The following is a 22733-nucleotide window of genomic DNA, read 5'->3' as shown; positions in this document are numbered from 1 at the left end:
TTAATATAATATAATTAGTTTTAATTTTTTTTATATTTTTAATATTTGTAAAAAGAATTTCCTATTAATATTAATCGAATAAGAATATGAAGAAATTAATAATATAATATAATTTTTTTTTTTCAACAAAGAAGTCAAATAAATAAATTATTTTCAATGACTGCTTAATATCGGTTGTAGTATATGAATCAGCTGTAGACAAAGAAGATTTGCGCCATGTACAGTTGTGCAGTTTCTCTTATTTAGTCAGAAAAACATTGATAAATATATAAATTTTTAACGCGATTTTTCTAATTTTGTCAATAATACATTTATCATGTTTGAAAATATAATTCTCTTCGCTATTTAAGAATAGAAAATATTATCCTAGTGAAATCTAATATGACCGAAGTGCAGATTGGATACTTTTAGAATATTAAAGATCTCACGCTGAGTTCTAAATTATTTTTATACATTTACTTTTAGAATTATGTTTCTTCTCTCAAAGTGGAGCTCTAAAAGCTGAACCTTAAAGCTTTTATATGCATATACAGGTAATATAATATTCTCGATTGTCTCTGTGTTTGATTTTCTATTTTAAGATAAATAAGAATACAATACATTGTGTTAATACATTTTTATTAGTTTTATAAATTCCATAATAATATCACAAAATGATAATAAAGAAACCGAATGTCTCTCGAATCTATGTACTATTATTTGTATTTATTCTTTTCTTGAGATATAATGTATTCGTAACATACATAAAAATCTCTCTCTCTCTCTCTCTCTCTCTCTCTCTCTCTCTCTCTCTCAGCATATAAAAATTCTTATCAATTAAAATAATATATAGTCTAAATTATTAATGTAATTCGACTTTAATGGAAGTAACATAATATTACATGACAGTATATTTTGCGAATAAAGGTCTCCGACAGTTTGCTCAACAATCCTGATGCGTAATTCCGCATGGCAGCTTGTAAGATTGCGTAATTTCGCTATAATGTATTCTATGGGTACGTCGAATTTGCACCGCCGGACAAAACAACGTACGTGTAAGGTTCATCAACCTTCACCCAGCGACACACTCTCGCCGGCTGGGACTTGGTCATGGATGCGATCGATAACAGGGCGTTTCGTCGACGTTTCGAGAAACTCACGCTCCAGGCTGCACACACACCTGCGTGCACCCCGGGGCTCGAAAACGCCCATCTAGCCCTCGTGGAAAAGGTATATCTACTTGCAGTATTGTCGTGCCACAAGTGTCACAGGGCAGATCGTTGCAAACCAGCTACTCACTCGACCGGTTGGCGACCGGAATTCAAAATTTTGAGATCCAAGCCCATCGGTGGCCCGACCCGGCTGCAATATCAGCCTCGACATGACTGCCGAGTTCAAGGTCGCGCAATACCAGCGAAGTAACTAAAATTAGTCCAGCGGGCAGGTTACCTAAACCGCGGTTGGAGAAGCACCGCGGACAAGAGTTCGTTATTTATGTAGCGAGTTGATGAAGGTAAACCGCAGTGCCGCGACAAGTAGAAAACTTTATAGCAAGAGTTTCGAGGGAGAGAATATTGCGACGCAGCGTCTCTTTACCTTTCCCTCTCGGCAGATCGAAGTTCTGCGCGGCACGATTAGGGTGGGGCAATTTTTGTTCTATGTTGCGTAATAGCTGTTCACCCTTGCACGAAGACGCATTATCCTAGCTGTGCAGTGAAGTCTAAACAACTTATTATGTTTAATATAGATGAGGAGGGAAATTGTCTAACTTTACACAAAGCTATTATTTATTCTGCCACATTGTAAACTGTATATTTTGCTGAAAAGAAACTTAACTATACGATTATTATAGCATAAGGCTGCTATAATTTACACTAAGATATTAATATCAGTCGCAAGAATTATAATGTAGAATTTTTTTATAACTTGGAACGAAGAGTAGTGGTTATATTAATCTTTACTGTGTAATTCCTGTTTTTTTTTTGCTGACAATACAATCGTGGAAAGGGAAATAATGGATGAAATGTGTAATCGATGCGTTTATTTTGCTGGGTCGGAGACAGCGAACATTTGCGCACTTTCTATACGTTATATCTATAACTCACTTCGTGCATCTATCGATTAGCTGCTGCAGCTGAACCTCGAATGTTCTGGAACATGATGGAAACACCTAAATTGCAATATCTGCGTTTTATATCGATTTGTTGAAATATCTGATAATCTTCTTTCTTTTTTACTAAAATCTTTTCAAAGCAAACAGCTACATATTATTATTAATTGCTAATGTAAGTTATTCGAATCTAAAAAAATATGTCTAGAACATTAATCTTAAAAAAATCTAAAATAATAAAAAGCATTCAAAGAGAAGATTATAGGAGTATAAGAAATACGCAAAATTAGACAGTATAATATCGTTAGACATTAAAAGATTTGCCAGCAAGCACAAAATCACGTATCTTTCGTTAAACTTCTATTCTGTAATTCAACTCTAACGAGATCGTTATGTGGTTGTTATGTTGCTTTTATCGTGTACAAAACTTGCGTAACGATATCGTTATTGTCATTACAAGTTATAAAATAGGGGTCTTTGGGACCTATTTTGTAACTCTTAACGACTGTAACTGTAACGTTATGGTATCATTTCGCAGCTTTTTCATCATGTATAAAATCAACGATACTATAATATATACTATATACGCTACAGTTACAGTCGAGTAAGAGTTAAGAGTTACAGAATAGGCCCTTTAGTTTGTAATTTCTCACTTAACAATATAACTGTAATATAACACACGTGTTATATTGTTGAACGAGAAATTATAATTAACCATACGTTAATTATAATTAACCATACGTATTACATGTAACTTTGTTGGGCTAATGTATAGAATGTATATACATTTGAAATTTAATGTATTCTATATACTTTGTATTTATTGTTTGAATTATTTGCAGAGCTATATCACCTCCGGAGAATCACACAATCAGAAACGTAAAACCACATAAAAACCACAGGTTTCTCAGTCGTATCGCTCGTTCTAAATTTACTTGCGAGAAAAACGTGATGAATGAATTTAAACTATTCGAAATATATACATCAAATTACACGAAATTTCTCAACTGTAAATGTATTAATTTTTAATTAATCTTTGTCTTGAAAACGATTTATAATAAAAATAATTTCTTAAGATTAGAAAAAGCATGCTCTCAATTTAACTATAGTTTGGATTTCCTAACAAGTCGATTTGTTTCAGTGATCTATCAAAAACGGAAAAGAAGATACATCGATGGGAAGATGTACTAATTGAGAGTATATTTGTTAGTGATGTTCACTAACTGTATACCATTTTCGTTCCGACAAGATTGGTAAAAAGAGAAACATGTCGTTGAGAAAGTTCCCACAGATCATCGCCGTTCCCATTTAATGCAACATAGTTGGCAACCGTCTACCTTCGCATTTCATTACACCGTTCTGAATGACACCTGAATGTAACGAGATATCGCACAGCACATTGTGCATATTTCTATGAAGTATACAAGTAGTTCCGTTCACCCTTCCATTCGAGCCTAATCCGCTAGCCGTTGTTAACGGCCGACAAAAAGACGATCTCGCAGGGAGAGAGATAAGTATCTGACGCGCGCACGACCCTCATATATTTCTGAATAAAATTGCATTAATTGCGTCTACTTAAAAAGGAGCGTCCTTTGTGATACGTTCGAGTCGGGCTAACGAGCGATATGAAAAGGAAATCGATAGAGCGGTACATGATACACCGAAAGAGGAACGAACGTAATATTATGCAACCCGATTGTAACCTCGCTATTATGCGCCGTTGCCCGACGGTCGCGCATCGTCGAAACCGTGCAATCTCTAATGCAAATGTAAAGATTCATTTATCTTCTTCTTTTTTTCTCTTCCATAATTACGCGTCTTCTAGGCGAAGATCTCTGCGACCTACATTTGCCAAACATAATGAGGCGAGTGTTATATATTGGCATTATGTTACGTAATATTTGCGTCTCCGAGTGTCGCCGGCGATTTCGTGTCTGCGTCGAAATTGCTCATTCTCACGCTATCGGCTGTGTCATGCGTGAATCAACCCGGTTGTTGTGCGTTTGCAAATATAATACGCGTTGCCGGCCGGGTCCCGACCGCGCCTCGAAATCTCATAAAAATAGCTGTCATTCGCCTTAAGAGCTGATAAAAAAAACTACGTCGGAACGGCAGCAAGGTCACTTGGAGCTGCTGCGCAGTACGGAAATCCCACCACGAACGCTTTCTGGCCGAAGAAACTACGTTTCAATATTTGGTGTAGTACACACATATACGCGCGCGCAGTTTCGTAATGTTGGGTCACGCCGCATGGCGTCCCTCTTTCCTTCCCTACAAAATTAACGTTAACAAAATATTCTCGAAAACAATCTTCTAATCTGTCGACAACAAGTCTCTCTCTCTCTCTCTCTCTCTCTCTCTCTCTCTCTCTTTCTCTCTCTCTTCTTTGTTAGCGATAACAAAATCCTCATTATTGTACGTTATAGAATACGAATTTTACACACTAGAACGCGGTCTCCGATTAACATAAATCAATCATTTTGCGAATATAATTCCTTCCGGAGTAATAATTCGGACGAAGTTTGTCCCAAGGTTATTCCACGCAAATTATGTCTTCGTAGTAATTTTGCTACGCAATAGGTTCCATGATCGTTTTTTAATTTGGTCCTCCCGCAGATTTTGTCGTCAAAATACAAAACAAATCGACGCGTACCATACAGCCGCACGAAGCAGCTGAAAAGGCAACGCTACATTATACAAGCGGTATTATATCACATACCGGTTGACCGTGCTAATGGTGCGGGGGTGAACAGGGGAAACGGCGGCGTTCTCCTGTGTGGGTTGGATGATATGGTGGGGCCTCTTCGACTGAGCTGAGCGAACGTGCCAGAAATCCCGTCGTCCCTGCCGGCCGGGGACCGATCAATACTTGGCATTTGCGAATTTCTCTCTTGTAACGTGAAAAAAATGCATCGGACGACGCATCAATCGACAGATTTCGTCACGATGATATCGATTATTGCGATCCCGGATGGGACCAAATATCGCTAAGACCTGAAACAATCGGTCATAAGGAATTGCGCATTATGTGACGCGGAGTAAGGACGCGGTGATCTCGAAGCTTCCTCCGTTTTGCGGCGACGCGGCGCGTACCTATATAAACCGGCCGGCCGGCCAGCCGCGGCGCATTCGTAAACAAACCCTGGTTCAGTTCGGACGCTGCGAACACCCGAAGACCCCTTTCATCCTCCATCATCAGTGTAATACACTTCGGCTTCTTACTTCGTCGAGACCGCCGGCACGGGAAAATGTAGGCAAGCGGGCACTACGTGCGGAGCGCGACAGTTTACCGTAGGTATTTCCCGATTTCGGATTTTTTCTTTTTTATTTCATGAAACTTCAATACGATTATTTAATCCATTGATTTAACTAGATTTAGTGCATTATATTTTATCACGGTAGTTTTATTACAATAAGAATGAATGTGTAGAGAAGAAGAAAATAATTCATTTTGCTATATAGATAATGCAAGTTGAAAAGTAATAATATCAAGGAAGATGAGCATACAAAACTGTGACGCTTAAGGCTTTGATATTTCTTCTTTTTAATTGGCAGTCTCTAAATTTTAGTTATGCACACATATAAATTATATTATTTATCATAAAACTTGATTTCTTTCATTAAAATAATTTTAATTGAAGAAATGGAAAGGAGAAAATTATTTTGCTACATTAATACAATTGGAAAGCAGTAATATCAAGGAAGAGAGAATGTACTAAACTGTGACTGCTTAATACTTTGGTATTTCTTCTTTTTAATTGACAACCTCTAAATCCCAGTTATACACACATAAATTATATTATTTGTTATTAAACTTGATTTCTTTTATTAAGATAATTGTAAGATAATTGTTCAGATTTTTTGTCTCTTGGAGATCTATTATTTCTCTTGTCGAACTAATATCGGAAAGAGACAAAAAGAGAGAATCAGTTAAATTGAAACTAAAATTAACTCTCTTGATAAAGATAATTTTGATATATTAGAGATTGAAAACAAACAAAATGTAATTTGTTTGTAATTGATATCAAACGATGTAACGAAATATATTTATATTATACATAAAAAATTATATCTTCGTGAAATAAATATTAGAAAATTATTAGATGTGACACAATTTTGTTATACAAAATTGTTTTACATTATTAGAATTGAGAAAGTAAAAGAATGAAGTGAATGTCGGAATGAAAGTTTCGAATAATAAATTCTTCAGTTGGTGGTAGTGGTTGTAGTAGTAGTAGTAGCAGTTGTTTCGACGGGAACCGGCTTGGCAGCTGGTATTCCCGTTTGAACAACGCTGATGACTCTTTCCGTGCCAGCCGGCGTCACGTTCTGAAAATGTAAAATAAACGTTGGTCACGTTATTCGATAAATGAATTATAAAGCTATGTGTTTGTGTTTTTTAGTGTACCCTACGGGGTCGGTGCTTGAACAATCCGTACACGACGATAATAGCTGTGATTAGAATTTGAAATTCCTTCACGCTTTGAACAAATATGAGAAGAGAACTTCGAGATATAGGTAAGCGCATAAGATGTCTAGACACGATAATATATTATACATTAAGATAATAGAATTATGTCTATGGACGATGAATTAAAAAAGTTAAAAATACGTTAAGGTCAAAGTGCGAGGCATATAACATGAATAATAAATGCTTTGAACTATTCTTAGTCGATAGTGAAAAATAAGTCTTTGCCCCGATAACATAAAATTAATTTTTACACGTCATAGAATTATCACAATAGAATTACAATCAAAATTTTTATGAAGTTGTTTAAAATAATTCTATGTTCTAATGTATTTACAATCATATTCATTTTGATGATACTTGACAGCGTCTAAAATATAAGAAAGATGATATATAAATTCCTACAAATAGGAAAAAAAAAGAGATCGATATTTTATCAATAGTGATAAATCGATCGATATCGATCGATATTGATAAATGATCAATTTTATGATCAATAAATTTTAATCAATATAATAAATTAAAACCGTATTACGTGTCTGATGAGGAACACTCGATTATCGACTAATTGTGTCATCGATTTTAACAGAATTCTATTTCTGAAACTCACTGAAAATGCAATTGCTTTTAAATCAGAGGGATTAAGTATCGAGATGAGAGCACTGTTTAACGTGTCATCATCATTTTCTCACGATAATTTGTTATTCGCTCTTGCATTGGTATCGCCGAGTTTCAGGAACGTCCTTTAAAATCGACACACGCTGATCTGATATCGCGAATGTGCCTCGTCCACGCATAAAGACTATATTTTGAATTCTGTACGTTAACAAGACATATTCTGTTTTGTAGTTTAGAACAGACTCATAGTGTTTGATCCAAAACCGTCGGCACCATCTGCCTCCTCTAGTACTGCACACTGAGGCGCAGCATTGGGAACGTCGGAATTGAAAAGCAAAAGTCAAATATGTAACGTAAGCTGCACCAGTTATATCAAAGACGAGAGAAGGGAAAAAGAGCGAGAGAAAGGGATAGAGAGAGAGAGAGAGAGAGAGAGAGAGAGAGAGAGAGAGAGGAAAGGAGGGAGAGGGAGAGAGAAGGGTCCGTTCGTTCGCGGTTGAATCCGCGAATGAAGGAGTGGGTCGAATGTTAACGCAGATTGTCTCGGTTCGATCGAGCGTACCTTTTTGGGCGCCGTGACAGTTAGTACACCATCCGAAGAGAGGGTCGAGGTGATGTTGACGAGGTCGTGAGACGGAGGCAGGACGTATCTGCGTACGAAGTGTCTGCTGATGTAGCCGTGCTCGTCCTGCTTCTCCTCATGCTTGGCCTCAACAACGACGTGATTGTCAATCGTCTTCACCGTGATCTCGTCCGGTGAGAATTGTTGCACGTCCAGTATCACCTGCGGATCAAAGAACGCGGCCCCGCAAAGAGGCCCCGAGTACTTGTTATTTAGCTGCTCAAGATCCTTTCTCGTCCGCCATCGAGGATAAAAATCTCGCATTTTTCCGTGAGCCATTGTAAACAACCGCCATGTATCAGTAAAGCGAAAATTAAGTATCGATCACTCCTGCGAACGAGCTTACTTCAAAACTAATGGTCGATTTTTGAAAAATTGGACTCGCCATCCTTTTTTTGCATCGTGCGGATTAGTTTTTTTTTTACTTTGATCTTTCTCTGGCTATCTGAATTTTCAATTCGAAGAGGATTTTGAACACCGCCGTGCATACTCTCTAGCGCATATACTAAATCGTATTCTAAAAACACCGTACGCGTTAGGCGCGCTATCTTACGCACAATAGTTCCGGTTTAGAACAAGCACTTCGTTCGATCTCACATTCGTCCTTCCACGTTCAAGAAGCCGCCGATCAGACACGGTTGTTCGAGTTTCCGTGACGAGCGAGGAAAATGACAATTCGGCCAACATTTTAGATCTTATTCTGACCATCAAATAAGCGCGTTGTAAAATTATTAATATTTTTTTTCCTCGTTTTGACTCTCTCTCTCATACATGTAATTTTTCGCATTTCTTTATATTATCGCGCGTTATGATACAAAAACAAATCGGGAAGATGTAGTTGTCGGGCGCACCTACTTGTGTGGAGATTGTTCCTTTTTTTTGGATAAGGAAAAAAAAACGAGCATACATACAAGTAGGTGAATCTTCTTTATCTGTAGTGAGTGCGCGGTCGTGCAGGGAGCAATCCCTTTGCGCGGTCTCGCAGGGGCTGGTCCCTTTGCGGCCGGCGGCTCGCTTCGGCGAGGAAGACAAACGATTACGAACACATTAAAAAAATAAATAAACAAAAAAAAAACAAAAAAAAAAGATAAAGTAGGAAGTAAAAGAGAGAGAGAGAGAGAGGGGGGGGAGAGAGAGAGAGAGAGAGAGAGAAAAAAATGAATAACACTCTGTCATAGAACGAGGAAGCTTTAACAACCGACGATAGTGAGGCAAACGTACCCGAGTCCCTCCGGGAGATTTTATATGATCTTGGAGTTCTCGGTGAAATACGAACGCGAAAAGATTAGGCTGTGCATTTCGAAAATAGTACCAAAAAAAAGAAGAGAGGAGAAAGAAGTTTGCGGAGCGATCGATCCGCGAATAGTCGACTCGAGTGCTGCGCGCAGAGCGACATATTTTGTACAAATAAAAAGATAAAAAGAAAACGAGTTCCGTATAAGAAAGAAATAAAACACAAAAATCATTTTGTACGACTCTATTGTTGTGGGTAATTCAAAAAGCATTTATTTTTGTATAATTATAAACGGGGAATTGGGGCCCGCGGGTCCCGTTCGCGACGTACCCTTTTCGTTGGGAGGTGCGTTCGTCAGGACGACGCGAGTTTCGGTTCTTCCATTCGAACAAGACTGACTAAGCGTGACGCGATACATCCACTCTTTCGGTTGCATATTTTATTCCGTGGCTGCTGCGCGTGATTTCTCGCGTGCGACTCTGAACGAAAAATCACAAGAACGGAATTAGATACAGATCACCTCGAACCTGCGGCAAACCGTGAGCGCGATTGCGCGAAGGAAAAAATATTGCAGAACTAGACAGAGAGAAGGAAGAGTGAAAATAAAATAAAAGAGAAAAATATATACACATTCACACATACATGTACAATAAGATTAAATAAGGGGGAGGTAAAACGAAAACTGTGGTAAAACTGTGATTTCATAGAGATTCCATAACTGATGTGACTAGCCGGAAATTATGGAGCGTCCTTCTTTCGTGATACACATATCTCTAGATGATTTTCGGCAAACGAGAAGAAAAACTAGAAGGAATAGAATAGAATCTGGTAATAACGATAATAATAATAATAATAATAATAATAATAATACGGGATCTGCTAACCCTCGATTTGTACCAAGAATTTGAAGTGAATAGGATGATTGAATGAACTACTACAGGAATAAACTACTGCTGTAGGAGAAGTTAGATTCTTTTCGGCACAAAATCATAGTAAAAGAAGGACAACGCCGTGGATGTTTTTCTGACGAGCATTAAATTATTTGAATCTTTGCGGGGAAGAGAAAACTAAAAAAGAAAGTAAAAACGAAATTCGCAAAAAAAAAAGGAAAAGTCGTTTCCAATTTATTCGCTCTCCCTCCCCCAGAGGGGGGTGCAAAAACACGTCCCCTAGCCCCCGAAAATAGTTCCAGTCAAACACTCGTTTCACCATTCTGACCCGTTGAAAATCTAGCTGCCGCCCTCCTGGTCGACTTCGCGATCGCGCGATTATGAAAGCGTAATTATAACGCGTAAATACATAATATATGCGTGTATGACGATAGAGACAGCGACAGCTGCAGCAGATGCAGTCATCAGTTTTTCGGGCCTTCTGGTGTTCCGGATTCTTTTTCGTTCGTTGCTTTTAATCGCCCCTATCAAGCGTTAAGTTTCACCCCGTCTCTTAACTCCTTTATATTTAGTTTCATCCAAGGGGATCGGCGTCAAGGGACGGGGTTTTTTTTTTCTTTTTAACGGCCGCGCGGCTGATTCGTCCCCTTCGAAAGTAACGTTCGAATCCGTTCAAATAGACAGTCTCCATTTCAATCTTTTCTGTTAACATCTTTTTTTCTGTCCTATTTCTTTCTTTCTTCCTTCCCTTTCCTCCCCTCTTGATCCCTTCCCTCTCCTCTTCCTACTCTTTTTATTTTCCTTCTTACGAATGCGCTCTTTCGTCCTTCCCTCTCACGTTACTTCCGCCAACTTCGATCATTTATCTCCTGCGACTTTTCTATATTTCGAAATCTAATTACGATTCGCTACTCATTTTTTCGCTAGAAGATAATGTAAAAGAAAGTATCTTCCCCTATAATATACTTATTACATATTGTACTTTTTTTCATAGGATATCATTCGAAGCTCTTTGTATTCGACACAAAATTTGTTATGCGTCCAATACAAATCGCGCTCGAACTACAAATATCAAAATAAGGAAACTTGAATCGCTAAAGAGTTTAAGTCGTGTCTTAGCCTAAGTTGTACCACACATAATCGAACACATTCCGTTCGCTGTTGCATCATTGAAACTTTCTCGAGGAAATGTAATTGTAGCGCATTGAGACAGAGCGAATTCGAATTCATGAATTTAGAACTGTTAGGTTAATTGTCTTACATCCGTGATAAAATGCGAATGTAATTTGATGAACCGCAGACGAATTCGTGAGTTTAAGAGCTTTTAGGCAAGTTGCATATTTGTATTCGATGTAAAAAAAAATCATTATAAAAAGAAAAAAGCTATCGCTTCAGACCGTGATTAAGTTGTTGTACAGAATAAACCAGTTATATTCCACTCGCGGTTATATCACTAAACTTTCAGAGAGATAAGATAAATAACCATTTCAGCATAACCGATTACTTCTGCAAATTTGAATTTTAAGCGTGTCGCAACACGCTTTCGTGACCAATAAATACGTATCTGCAGCTTACATACATAAAGCAAAATTGACCATTATAAACCATTATAGGCAACAGCGACTGATTGCAACAAATATCAATTAATCGATATTACTATCGAGTTACTAAGTTATGCTAGATTCGAGGTGATAACTGAACGATCTTAAAGATCAGAAGGTAGCAACCTCGCGGACGTTTTATCCAGTGCGAAATCAAAAGTTAAATATCTATCGACGAAAAGTGAAATATCTAACGAACGATGAAATATCTATCTTATAATTAAAGGGACAACAATAATCTTTATCTGCATTTAAAGAACCTTTCTAAGAGAGAGAAAGAAAGAAAAATAGGAATACTTTGTGTAAATTCTATCTAAATCGATCTGAATTCATACTCTCGGACGCGACAGCAGGGCATTCGATTGATTCTTGATTCTCGACTTGTCTGCTATACATTTTAGGATAACTGCAGCGTAAGATAATCGATATATTCCGCAGCGCGTGTTAATCCTAAGCATTAATCGCGTGCATATCATCCCGAATCGCGAGTCTTGTGTGGATTTTTCTGATATTTCTGCATCCTTGAAGCCGTATTTCTTTGATCGCTCCGTGTCGAAAACGCAACGGCTATAATTTTCCCGTAATTCGAGAAAGCCAGTATGTTTCAGCCAGCTGTAGACAGTTTCGCAGCGTTACAAAGTTATACTAAAAATACGCGAAAAACCGTTTAAAAATAACACGTTGCATCACACTCGCGTTCGGGACTTTCCGTGGTAATTTTAACGCGCATTGCTTCTTGTTTATGCTTTCTTGCCATACCACGAAATCAAACCAGATGAACGCACATTTGGCAGGAAAGTATTACGAATAATTTCTCCATTTTATGTTATTTTGAGATTGGAGAAGAGTTCTTCCAAAAATTATAAAAGCACACAGTGTAAAAGCGGCTTACAAAAATTATATATAAGCAATTTAGTATAACGATTCTTCTGAGACGAAATTAGCGGTACGATTTGAATTGCAGATCAATCGTGATAACAATTTTATCGTCTATTTGCGTTATCGATTATTACTGTTGAGTCGATCAGTAAAAGAGACGTTAAATCTTCCCTATAAACTTCTATTAATTCTAAATCTTCATTTCTGGTCAATTCCTATCTTTCACAGGATCCTGCTAATTTTATCCAGGATCCTGCGAAAGAAGGACTTGGACCGTTTATACAGCAGTACTTCCGCCCTATAATATATCTTAAGTAAGCTTTTAACACTTTCCTGATAAAAATGCATTAATGATTTTGTGAAAAAAAGCTTAACCAAAATCAGCTAACGTCTGACAAATTCAATACTTCAGCTAGGATATATGAGTCATATAGTTTGCAAAATAAAATTCATTTCGACAAAAAACTTCGAATTCAACAAGTCCGTCTGATCGCAACATTTGCAACTAGATGCTAATAATTAAACCGATTAAACGTATGTCTTGTGAGAAAATATTCATTGACATCAAAATGAATAAAATAACAGCAAGTGAAGTACTGGCTAAAGCAAAATTCTTGTAAAGTTTCTAATAAGACCGTTTTTCACCACAAAAAGGTAAATCATTTGGTAACAAAACAACAAAGATTACTTTTATGTAACGTCACGTAACATAGATGAGCATGCATGAGGGATTGATCGCGAAAAGGGACGTATTTTCTGATCATCTGATCTATATAAAAAATTCCGTACAATACATTCTACCGTTCGATCTGTCGATGCAATAAATAGAATAAATTTCTAATACTATCTAATAAACGGGAACAAATTTACAGAAACAAAAGTAGAGACACTCAAATGCACTAGTTCAAATATCGAAGAAAACAAAAATAGTTTGGCAATCTCCTCTAATAAATCTGCATTCAAATGGAAAAAATAAAATATGAAATTACTATTTCGCTTTTTTATAAGATATTTGAATTTAAATTACTAACAGCGTTTTAATCAAGTCAAAATCATTTTTCAGTAAAATAGCTTGAAAATATAAAATCAGTAAAATTACTTGAACATTGAAATGTTCGTAAATAAATTAAAATAGAAGCACCAAGTTTTCTAACATTTCAAAGCTTCTTGTAGACGACGTACAGCTACAAATTAAAAACTTTATTCTATTTACAAAAGTCCACGTTTAGACTCAATTCAAAATTATCGCTCAAATCAAAAGATTCGCAAAAAGAAAAAAAAGATTTACAAATTCACTTTTGATTTAATCGTGCAGCGTCCCGTTTTTATTATTTGATATTTTAAAATCAATCTACAAATACTAACCTGAAAATTATCATTGTCCAACTGGATCGTGCTGGTCCCACTCGAGTTTTGACGCGTCACGTTCCCCCATGGTCGATAGTATCTATTCCCAAAGCGTACGGACGGTCGATCGAGGCCAAGTCCGGAGAGACTCGAGATGAGATCATCTCGATGGAGGCCGATGCCAAAGTGCTGGTCCAATAGCCGCGAAACGGGACGATCGAAGTCGTCCCACCAATTGCGGAAAACAAGGGGCACAATGGACATCTATAAAGTAGAGATCATGGTTTTGATCGTGTATTAAAGATATTCATGTACTCGTGTATTTCAATATCCGTGTATCCATATACTAAAAATTACACGGATTGAAACACGGATATATTAATTACACGTGTAACATGTGTATTTAGATACATGTAAAAAAGAGATCTCTATAATAAATGACGGGAGCTTATCAGCTCATCAACAGTCTTGACAGAATGTTGATACTTGTCGATAACAAGCACAAGCTGCAGGAAAACAAAGAAAAAAAAGAATCAAAAAATCCAAAAAAAGGAGAAAAGAAAATCTTCGAGGTGTGAAAAATATAGATGGCTAAAAACGAGAGCGAATGAAAATTGAAGCAAGAGCGAAAGAATTTTATCGTTATCGAATAATAATCGCAACTTACATCTACAGAAATTAACTCTAAGTTCTATTGTAAGCTAGACTGAATAAGGAGGTTACTCGTTCTCTCGTTAATATTATTGATCGGGCGATATTATCATAATTATCATTATTATAAGCGTATAATGAATTTCTCGAATCCGAGAGATTAACGTACATGCACTTATATACGCAAGAACCCCTCGAATAACAACTTACCACTTGACTTTACGGCAAATACATTGCAATTACAAAAGGCTTACCAAAATCTAAGTCATCCATTCCGGAGTGGATGAGTTTTCGCCGACAAAATATTTACATTTATAAAAGGCTGCAATAAGCACACATCAAATATCGCACATCTTCTTGACTCGTTAAGAGTTGCTTACACGAAGTCTAAGTGGTAAATCGTCTACCTAAATACCGATTAATCAATAGTTTTTAGGACAACGTAAGAATGCGTCAATCGAGAATCCATTAATTCACACTGTGAATTCACACCGTGCTGTAGATTTAAAAACTCCCCTTCGTTAAAATCTAATATAAGCGAGAAACTCTTTTTCACTCACACTTGAATTCTTCCATTCGACAGACTGGGTAAATTTGTATATAAAAAAATAGATCTTAACGCGGATCTTAATTTTGGATCACGTAATATAGATGAGGCGATTTTGAACACAATTATAATCACAACTTTCTTTGCGAGACGATAGAGAAATTTCGCATAAGCAGATTCAAAGATTCAAATAACGTCACCTAATTCGTATAATTCCACAAGGTGGATGAGCAAAGTAGTATGTGCGCGAGAGACATATAAATATCGGGGAGATTACTGATAGCTCGTATATACAAATCGGTTTCGCGACTCAACACTTGAAAAGATAACGAAAACACGATAATAAAGTTAAGGCTAGTCGTAAGTTATAAGCAGCAGAACCGTAAGAAGCTAGTCCGTTTGCGTAAGATCACGCAGGGAGTTTAAGTGAAAGCTCAATCTTGGGCCGACAGACCGTCGGAAATTGAGTATCGACCAACTTAGGCGATGGAACAACGATGGCGCAGGATCAATCAGATAGCGCAGGGACTAGTTTAGAATCACACGCCCACCGCAACTGCAAAGCCTTGTACCTCATACGCGTTCGGAACGCGCGATTTATCAAATGCAATACGACTATTAAAGATCCGGATATCGCAAGTGACTCGCGGTAAAATTCCTTACTCTTCTCTTCTTCCAGAATTAAGGGCACGCGTTTTCAATGCCGCTCTTGTCGGTAGTTGGATGGGTGGGTGCGAAGACATAAGGACCGTTAGCTTAAGATTATCTCGAATCAATCTTGTTCGTATACATAGAATCGCACAAAATATTTCGTACTAATAAGCATATATTTGGGTCTAGATCCAAAAGACGATGCTTGATAAGGCAAATAATTACTATTAAGTAATCTTAAGAATATCGATACATTACAATTTCCTTATAGCTAAAAACTTGTACTGAAAGCCCATTTAAGGTAAGCTATTAGTAAGCTATAAATGAGGACGCAAAGATTGCACTCCCGACCGGAGAAATCCCGGAGTTCACACAAAAAATTCACAACGCGGGAATACCGTACTTTATGTGGAACGTGGACTTCGATTAATTACTCGTAGATCACCAGACGATTCCGGTATCATTCGAGTCGACTTCTGATTCGGCGCGAATCGCGGATTCATCTTAAATAGCCGCGATGAGAAGGAGGCGCTCTCCTACGTCACGTGACGTTTCACTGACTATCCTGTCCAAGAATACATCGACTTTGAATACAGGGATTTTTGTGGAAATCGACTCCGCCGTTTTTCCTCGCGACGGCATTTCGAATATTCTTGCTACTTTGTGAAACTACAATCTATATGATCGGAATTCTCATCGGTTCGTCATTCCGCGATTGCCGCGAGACGTAGCGCCTTACGAACCGAATTTGGGGCTGACAATGGACGGTGTTGTGAAAAGAAAAACAGATTTGATACGATCGAATTCCTCTGTGAAAACAACGCCGTCTGACTATTCAAGCAAACATCATCGATTTATTATCGAGCCTTTCTTTGTACGACGTTTAAACGCTCCGTCGAAATCATGGAGTGGTGTAATAGTAGACTATCTAATACACTTTGCTTATCAGCCTGTTATTTTAGACAGTCATATTTAAAGACGGAAATTCTAAAAGTGTATCAAAACGTGTAATTTCGTTATAAATAATCCTCTGTATTATAACTATTTAAAATACTTAAAATTATCCAATCATTGCATTACAGCAAAAAGGACTTCAATCAAGAGTTTTTCTAAACCTTTTCTCACTCCGGTCGTACTTCGCTGAGCAAACCACTAAAAATAGAGAAATTGACCGAAATAGAAACAGCGCGTCTTCGATCAGTCGTGATGAAAATTGAATGCCGGTTTATTCAAAAATCGCTACAAATATCGAAGACACACTTTACTTGTCGCGAGTTAAAAATCATATTTATAAGCTTAAAGTAAATCACTTTGATCCCATGGAGGAATATTAAATCAACAAAAGTTACCAAATGTTTTTAGAAGACACGGAGAGTGCTAAGAGCGTATTCTTAATACAGGTTACGCCTACATGCGTGTTATTTTAGGATATTGGATTATACGCGTTTTTCTTAGAATAAGTTTCCTTCGATTTGCTTCTTTCTCGTTTAATATGCATAAGAAATTAAGTTATGATTAACGTCAGTGTTAGCTTTGCGCAACATAGATTTTCATCGAGCCGTTATGATACCCTTGAGTTTCTTTTTGGGATTTAATAATTTTTACCGCGATGATTGCGTGAGCACGATATTTATTTGCACGAAAGATAGGTCATAGTTTGATCAGTTTTTAGTCGTTAGCGTCGTTAGCTTCGCGTGAAGATAATTTTAGCAGCAATGCACCACAATCGATGAAGACGGCGATTCATCGGATTACATAATTTGAATTGTAATGGCTTGCCCTTATTGGGGAAAAGTATGTTGGAAAGGTAATAAGCGACAGCATAAAACAATAACAAAAAATGACGTGCACGTCACCAAAAAAAAGAGAAAGCTTAGATATATATGTGTACTATTATAATAATGCTAAGAATAATATTTTTAAGGAAAGGCTATATGCCAATAAAACTATTATAAATGTCTCATATTAACAATGAACTACGCTAATTCTTTATCCTTGGAATTCCGATTATTAACGACACAAGTGCTGCTAATAAAGCAATCTCGAAATAGATCCTGGAATCGTATCTAAAAATGCTATTGATTACAACAATGAATACATTGAGAAACAATCTTATTATTATAATTATTTCTGTAAAATGAATAAATTTTTTATTTTACGCAACCAAAAAAAGAAGATTTATCTGTGATGTTTAAACTGGACGATAACCATTATCGAAAATCTCAGCGATCAAAAGCGAAAAGTATAATTTTAGAAATTAAAAAAAATGGTTATCGATGGCAAATCTCAATTTTCACTGGAAGCGAATTTCTTTTATTTGATTAAAAGACATATTCTAAAAGGGAAAGACTTAAGCAAAGTAAATTCTTAATTTTAGCAATGCACTTGTGGGTACGTTCAAAAAGCAGCGAGCATTTAGCATTAAGCATAATTTCTAGATGACCTTTCGATGAATCATACTATGTGGCATTATAATAATAATAATAAGCTATCTAAGGTAATTAAGTTATTTTATATCCATCAACTGTGTGTTGGCACTGTTGGTGGACATCTTCGGTATTATGGGCCCGCTACTAATTGATAAGAAACAGGAGGCTTACCTTATAAAAGAATCTTATCGTTATCTTCATCTTTACTCCAAAATATTATTGTGAAGTATTCCGTGTATTTACGTGTCATACTTCGAATAAACTGTAAAAATGATTCAATACTCTCTGATTGTCTTTCGAGGTAAAAAAGATCAATGTCTCGTTGATACTGGATAAAACGGCCATGATCATCCGTGCGTCCCGTAGACGTATTATGGTGTAATGCATATATACTGTAAGAATATGTCAGCATACGTAAGAATCTTTACAATGAATGTGACTTACATTAGTAACCATCCGTTAGGCTGATACTTGTAACTCGATGGATTATTGATGTTATTATTCTCATCTTTTTTAGTTTATAACGTACATAAATGTATAATTATTATTATGTTCTTAGATGCAACAACATTATATCAGGACAATTTTAGATTGAAAAAGCGAATGTGTTTTCTGTAATAACAAAAAAAAACGAAAAATTTGTAATTTGCATAATTGAAATTGTATACGCTCTGTTGATAAAAACTGTGCAAAATTTCATCTGGATATGGCTTATATTTTATATCTGATTTTATTTAATTCTGTATTTTTTTTATGCAGCGCATAGAAATAGGCCCTACGCCATTTCTTAGCTGAAAGAAACAATAAAGTGAAATCTGACCTACATAGTGCGAGTGTTTTCATTCGACTTAAGTTATACCAATTCTCCTCTCTATTCCAAACATTAGTTGAAACTTAATGGCAAAATTAGGCGAAGGATTCATTTCTGGCTGTAAGAAATAAGAAACAATTTTAAATGCAATGTTTTTATTTATTTGTCTCATGTACAAATTTAATGATCAGCATGCGCGAACGCAGCGAAGAATTTGCTCAAAATAACATTCTTCGGAGCTGCACAAAGGTATTTCTTTCATTAGACTACAAGTATCTTATTAATGTGTCACACACATGTTTAAAATAATAATACGGCGAATGTCATTGAGAAGAATGGAGTTATATATAAATAATGAAAATGCTAGTGGCACGCGAAACGGCAAATTATATGTATTTTCTTAAAAACGACTCGAAACACGATATCATTGCTCTATCCTTAAATACATAAATACTATACATGTCTTTGCGATAATCGCAGCGTAAATATTACATAACAAGGCATGAAATGAGATGCAAAACGAGACACGCTTTTCAAGATAATATTTGCATTTCGGGAAGTTGTTGTAGTTTCTCGAGATCCTGTAAAGTGGATATACCTTGTTCCTGTAAAACATAATTTAAAACGAAACATATCAATAAACAACCTTAGAACTTAAACATCCGGATTATAATGTCTAAATATCTGATGTTCTGTCTATTTCTAAATTTTGATTTGAATTGAAATAATATTACTATGAAATTAATGAATATTGTTATATAACTGTACAGTGATTTCGCTGTACAGTGATCGCGTTAATTATCTCGAAGTAATTAAATTGCGGATTAAATTAAAAAAACTTACATTATATTCTTTCCATTTTTCGTAATTTTGTCGCATATAGCCCACTATTTCTGGCATGTCGATAAACACTACGAAAATAACAAATGGCAAAAATAACAATTCGAATATTAATATTTAATGAGGAGTCTAAAGTAATGAAGAGAACGAACCATCCCAAGCCTCAATCATATCGTTAATGATATAATCGACGAAACCAATTTGCGATTTCGGTATCGAACACGTCATTCTATCGAACATTGGCATTACGACTGGCATTTTCAACTTTTTTTCCTCATCGGTCTGAAAATTATCAATAAATATTTGAACGTGAGAGTAGTGAATTATCTTCTTTGTATGAATTTTTTTAGTTACTAATTATCAAAATCACCTGATTAAAATATTCCTCCGCGATTCGTCTCGCCCATTCGACGCAACATTTCAATGGCCGCGTTGGATTAGATACGTCTGCGCATTTGATCATCATTCTTTTAACTAGCATTATATTTTCTGGCTGTAATACCACAGACATGTCCACAGAATCTGAATATGTCTGTGAAAGATTTTTTTAAATTTAAATTTTCATTCATTGTATATCCTGAACACGAATTAGAACAATTTATAGTATCCAATAAATTTATATAAAATTATAATCTCATCTTCATTAGATATATCTATGTTAAACATTTCTAAAATAATTTTTTTAATATTGCAAAACTGATTTTTAATCATTTATGTTTGGATGATAAGAATATAGAGAATCATATTGTTGAAGAATGTAATTAGATTTTTTTATATTTTGATCCATATAACTATTAAGAAGATAATAATGAGGATGATATATTACAAATTTAATCTATAGTAGAAAATTAATAATGATAATTAATTAGATATTTAAATTAAATATAAAATAAAATTATTAATAATTTTAACCTGAAAATAATATACAGTACCTCTTGACCGTCGCCAATTCTTGCGCTGCAAACATTCATGAACTTCGCCAGGTGCTCGAAGTGCTTCGTCATTTCGGTCGCCAGAATCATGTCAATGACATTTTGTCGTAATAGTTTGTATGCATCTCGGTCCATATTCTAAAGCATATATTCAATCCAGCGTTATAATTTTAGCTTCTAGTCTACACATTCACCTTTAAATTCAAGCGATTCAACGAACACGAAAAACTTACTTTAAAGATATTCACACTATCGTCGGACAATGATAGTTTAAATGTTAAGGCTGCATGATGCGATTCGAGAACCGATAAATCATTGTAGAGTATTGCCAAACGATTGTTGGCATTGCAAAGAAATTGACTGGAAATGAATTTAAATTCAATATCAAATTATCAACATATGTCAAGAGTTTAGATATTTTTGCATGATATTAATTAAATTTTTATAAAATAATTTACTTCAAAAATAATTAAAAAATTCTGTCAAGTTTTCTTCCTAATATTTTGTGACTAAAATAAAAATCTGTATATATGTAACTTAAGCATATCATTAAAAAGCTACATTTTTGTATTTTTAATATATCTTATTTTTCAATATTGAAAGTAAACTATCTCACCTAGATCGTCCAGGATGATCAATGTCGTGCGCAGCGGCGGCTATTAGACCAGCAACCTCGTCTAAAGGTTCTAAAATTTCTTTGAGTCTCTTTGATTGCATAAATCTCGCAGTGGCTTGCAAGACATCGGCCGCGTGCGTTGAATTGTGATAACTATTCTCCGCGTTGTAATTGTGTTCGATAATGGCTAGCCAGTTCTGTAATATTCTCTCATCGCATTGTAATATAGTGGACACTTGATATAAATTCATGATTGTCAATCCCAAGAAAACGAGCGGTCTGTAATAAATCAAAACGCAAACAAGACATGAGACATAATAAACATAATGAGTCGTTATACGAAAAAAATGCAGGACATCTGTTTTAAATTAATAATTATAAACTATTACAAAATATATCGCACAAAATGATGTAATTCACATGACCCACCTTTTCTCCGTCAATACTTCAAGCTTAAATATATCGAAGTCCCAGTCGAGACTTCTGTCTAGTATCTCCATAATTTCTTGCGGTCCCCGGAAATTTTTTACTTGCATGCGCGAATTGACCGGACTGGTGATAGCCTTGATAGTGGATAGTTTCGCAGAATCCGACGACGACCTTCTAGATTCCCATGCTGTGCGTGGAGACTAATAATCAAATAACGACAAAATATATCAATAAAGAGAAAAAATCTCATCAAATCTTCATAAATGCATGATTTATATTTATTACAAGTTTGTTATTTTTTTCATTTGAAACGAAGAACACTAAAATTCTTACAGCAAGTAATGCGCCAACGAGATCCGTTGCAACTGGATCGCAACATATTGCTCTATCTTCCTTAAGATGCGGTATGTAGAGTTCCGTCGTCTTTAGGATATCGATTGCCTGTGAAAGACGTAGAAGATGTAACAGCAAACAACATATATCTATTTAATTGGACAGACATGACTAGGATGACAAGCATCTCGATTAATCTTACTTTATCGATCTGCGCTGCTGTTTCCGGATTAATTGTATCCGTGACCGCAATCGAAAGTAACATAATGACTTTAGTGATAGGAGCTTCCAGTTGTAAGGTATGCAATTTTTGCAAGCTGGACCGTCTACGGCCTGTTACAAAAATATAAGCTTCTCATACTAAGGAATCATATATTAAATTTTACATTGAATTAAGATTACAATGATAAGAATAACAGAGAGTTTTTAAAAATAACTGTGCAATTTAATGTTATAAAAATTTAGAAATTACATATACTATGTAAATACTACGGAATACTATATATATAATTTCAATCTTCTAATATATAAGTAATTAATAGACACGTAAAGTCTTCGTATTAACCAGACTACAGCAGGTGTGTCCCAGTTTTGTGCTATTAAATTTCTTGACATGTTTACAACGACAATATGTAGGGTTGATATTGGCGCGATAACTCTTTAACGTAAAAATACGTGCCGCAAAGTGTGTCATAAAATTGCCGGTGACCTAATTCGCACTTTTCATTTGCGTTCATTTTTATATC

At 35.8% G+C, this 22733-nt stretch overlaps 1 protein-coding gene and 1 long non-coding RNA gene across 4 annotated transcripts in view; one reads left to right on the top strand and one right to left on the bottom strand.

Annotated features, from left to right (window-relative positions):
• The first annotated feature begins 5210 nt into the window (after positions 1-5210).
• Positions 5211-7509, top strand: LOC108685939. Its single transcript, XR_001931683.1, has 3 exons — positions 5211-5380; positions 6493-6607; positions 7407-7509. It is a non-coding gene; the product is annotated as an uncharacterized LOC108685939 (long non-coding RNA).
• The window catches only part of LOC108685938 (protein lethal(2)essential for life-like), a 29145-nt gene continuing 12238 nt past the window's right edge, over positions 5827-22733 (bottom strand). Inside the window, exons 10-21 of one of the 3 annotated variants that reach the window (XM_018190956.1) lie at positions 22190-22320; positions 21988-22095; positions 21655-21854; positions 21226-21504; positions 20843-20969; positions 20610-20747; positions 20048-20209; positions 19830-19959; positions 19681-19748; positions 13767-14012; positions 7738-7959; positions 5827-6418 (exon numbers count right to left, since the gene is read on the bottom strand). In XM_018190956.1, coding sequence (XP_018046445.1) covers positions 6296-6418; positions 7738-7959; positions 13767-14012; positions 19681-19748; positions 19830-19959; positions 20048-20209; positions 20610-20747; positions 20843-20969; positions 21226-21504; positions 21655-21854; positions 21988-22095; positions 22190-22320 — 1934 coding nt within the window. In that variant the 3' untranslated portion in view covers positions 5827-6295. Of the gene's footprint in view, positions 6419-7430; positions 7960-13766; positions 14013-16000; positions 18848-19680; positions 19749-19829; positions 19960-20047; positions 20210-20609; positions 20748-20842; positions 20970-21225; positions 21505-21654; positions 21855-21987; positions 22096-22189; positions 22321-22733 lie in introns of those variants that run through there. The other 2 variants (XM_018190955.1, XM_018190954.1) reach the window with 2 other exon arrangements.

This window comes from Atta colombica, unplaced genomic scaffold (genome assembly GCF_001594045.1).
Source record: "Atta colombica isolate Treedump-2 unplaced genomic scaffold, Acol1.0 scaffold162, whole genome shotgun sequence".
In the NCBI taxonomy this organism is placed as follows: domain Eukaryota; kingdom Metazoa; phylum Arthropoda; class Insecta; order Hymenoptera; family Formicidae; genus Atta; species Atta colombica.
The sequence above is the reverse complement of the archived record's forward strand: the minus strand, read 5'-3'. Positions and strand labels throughout refer to the sequence as shown.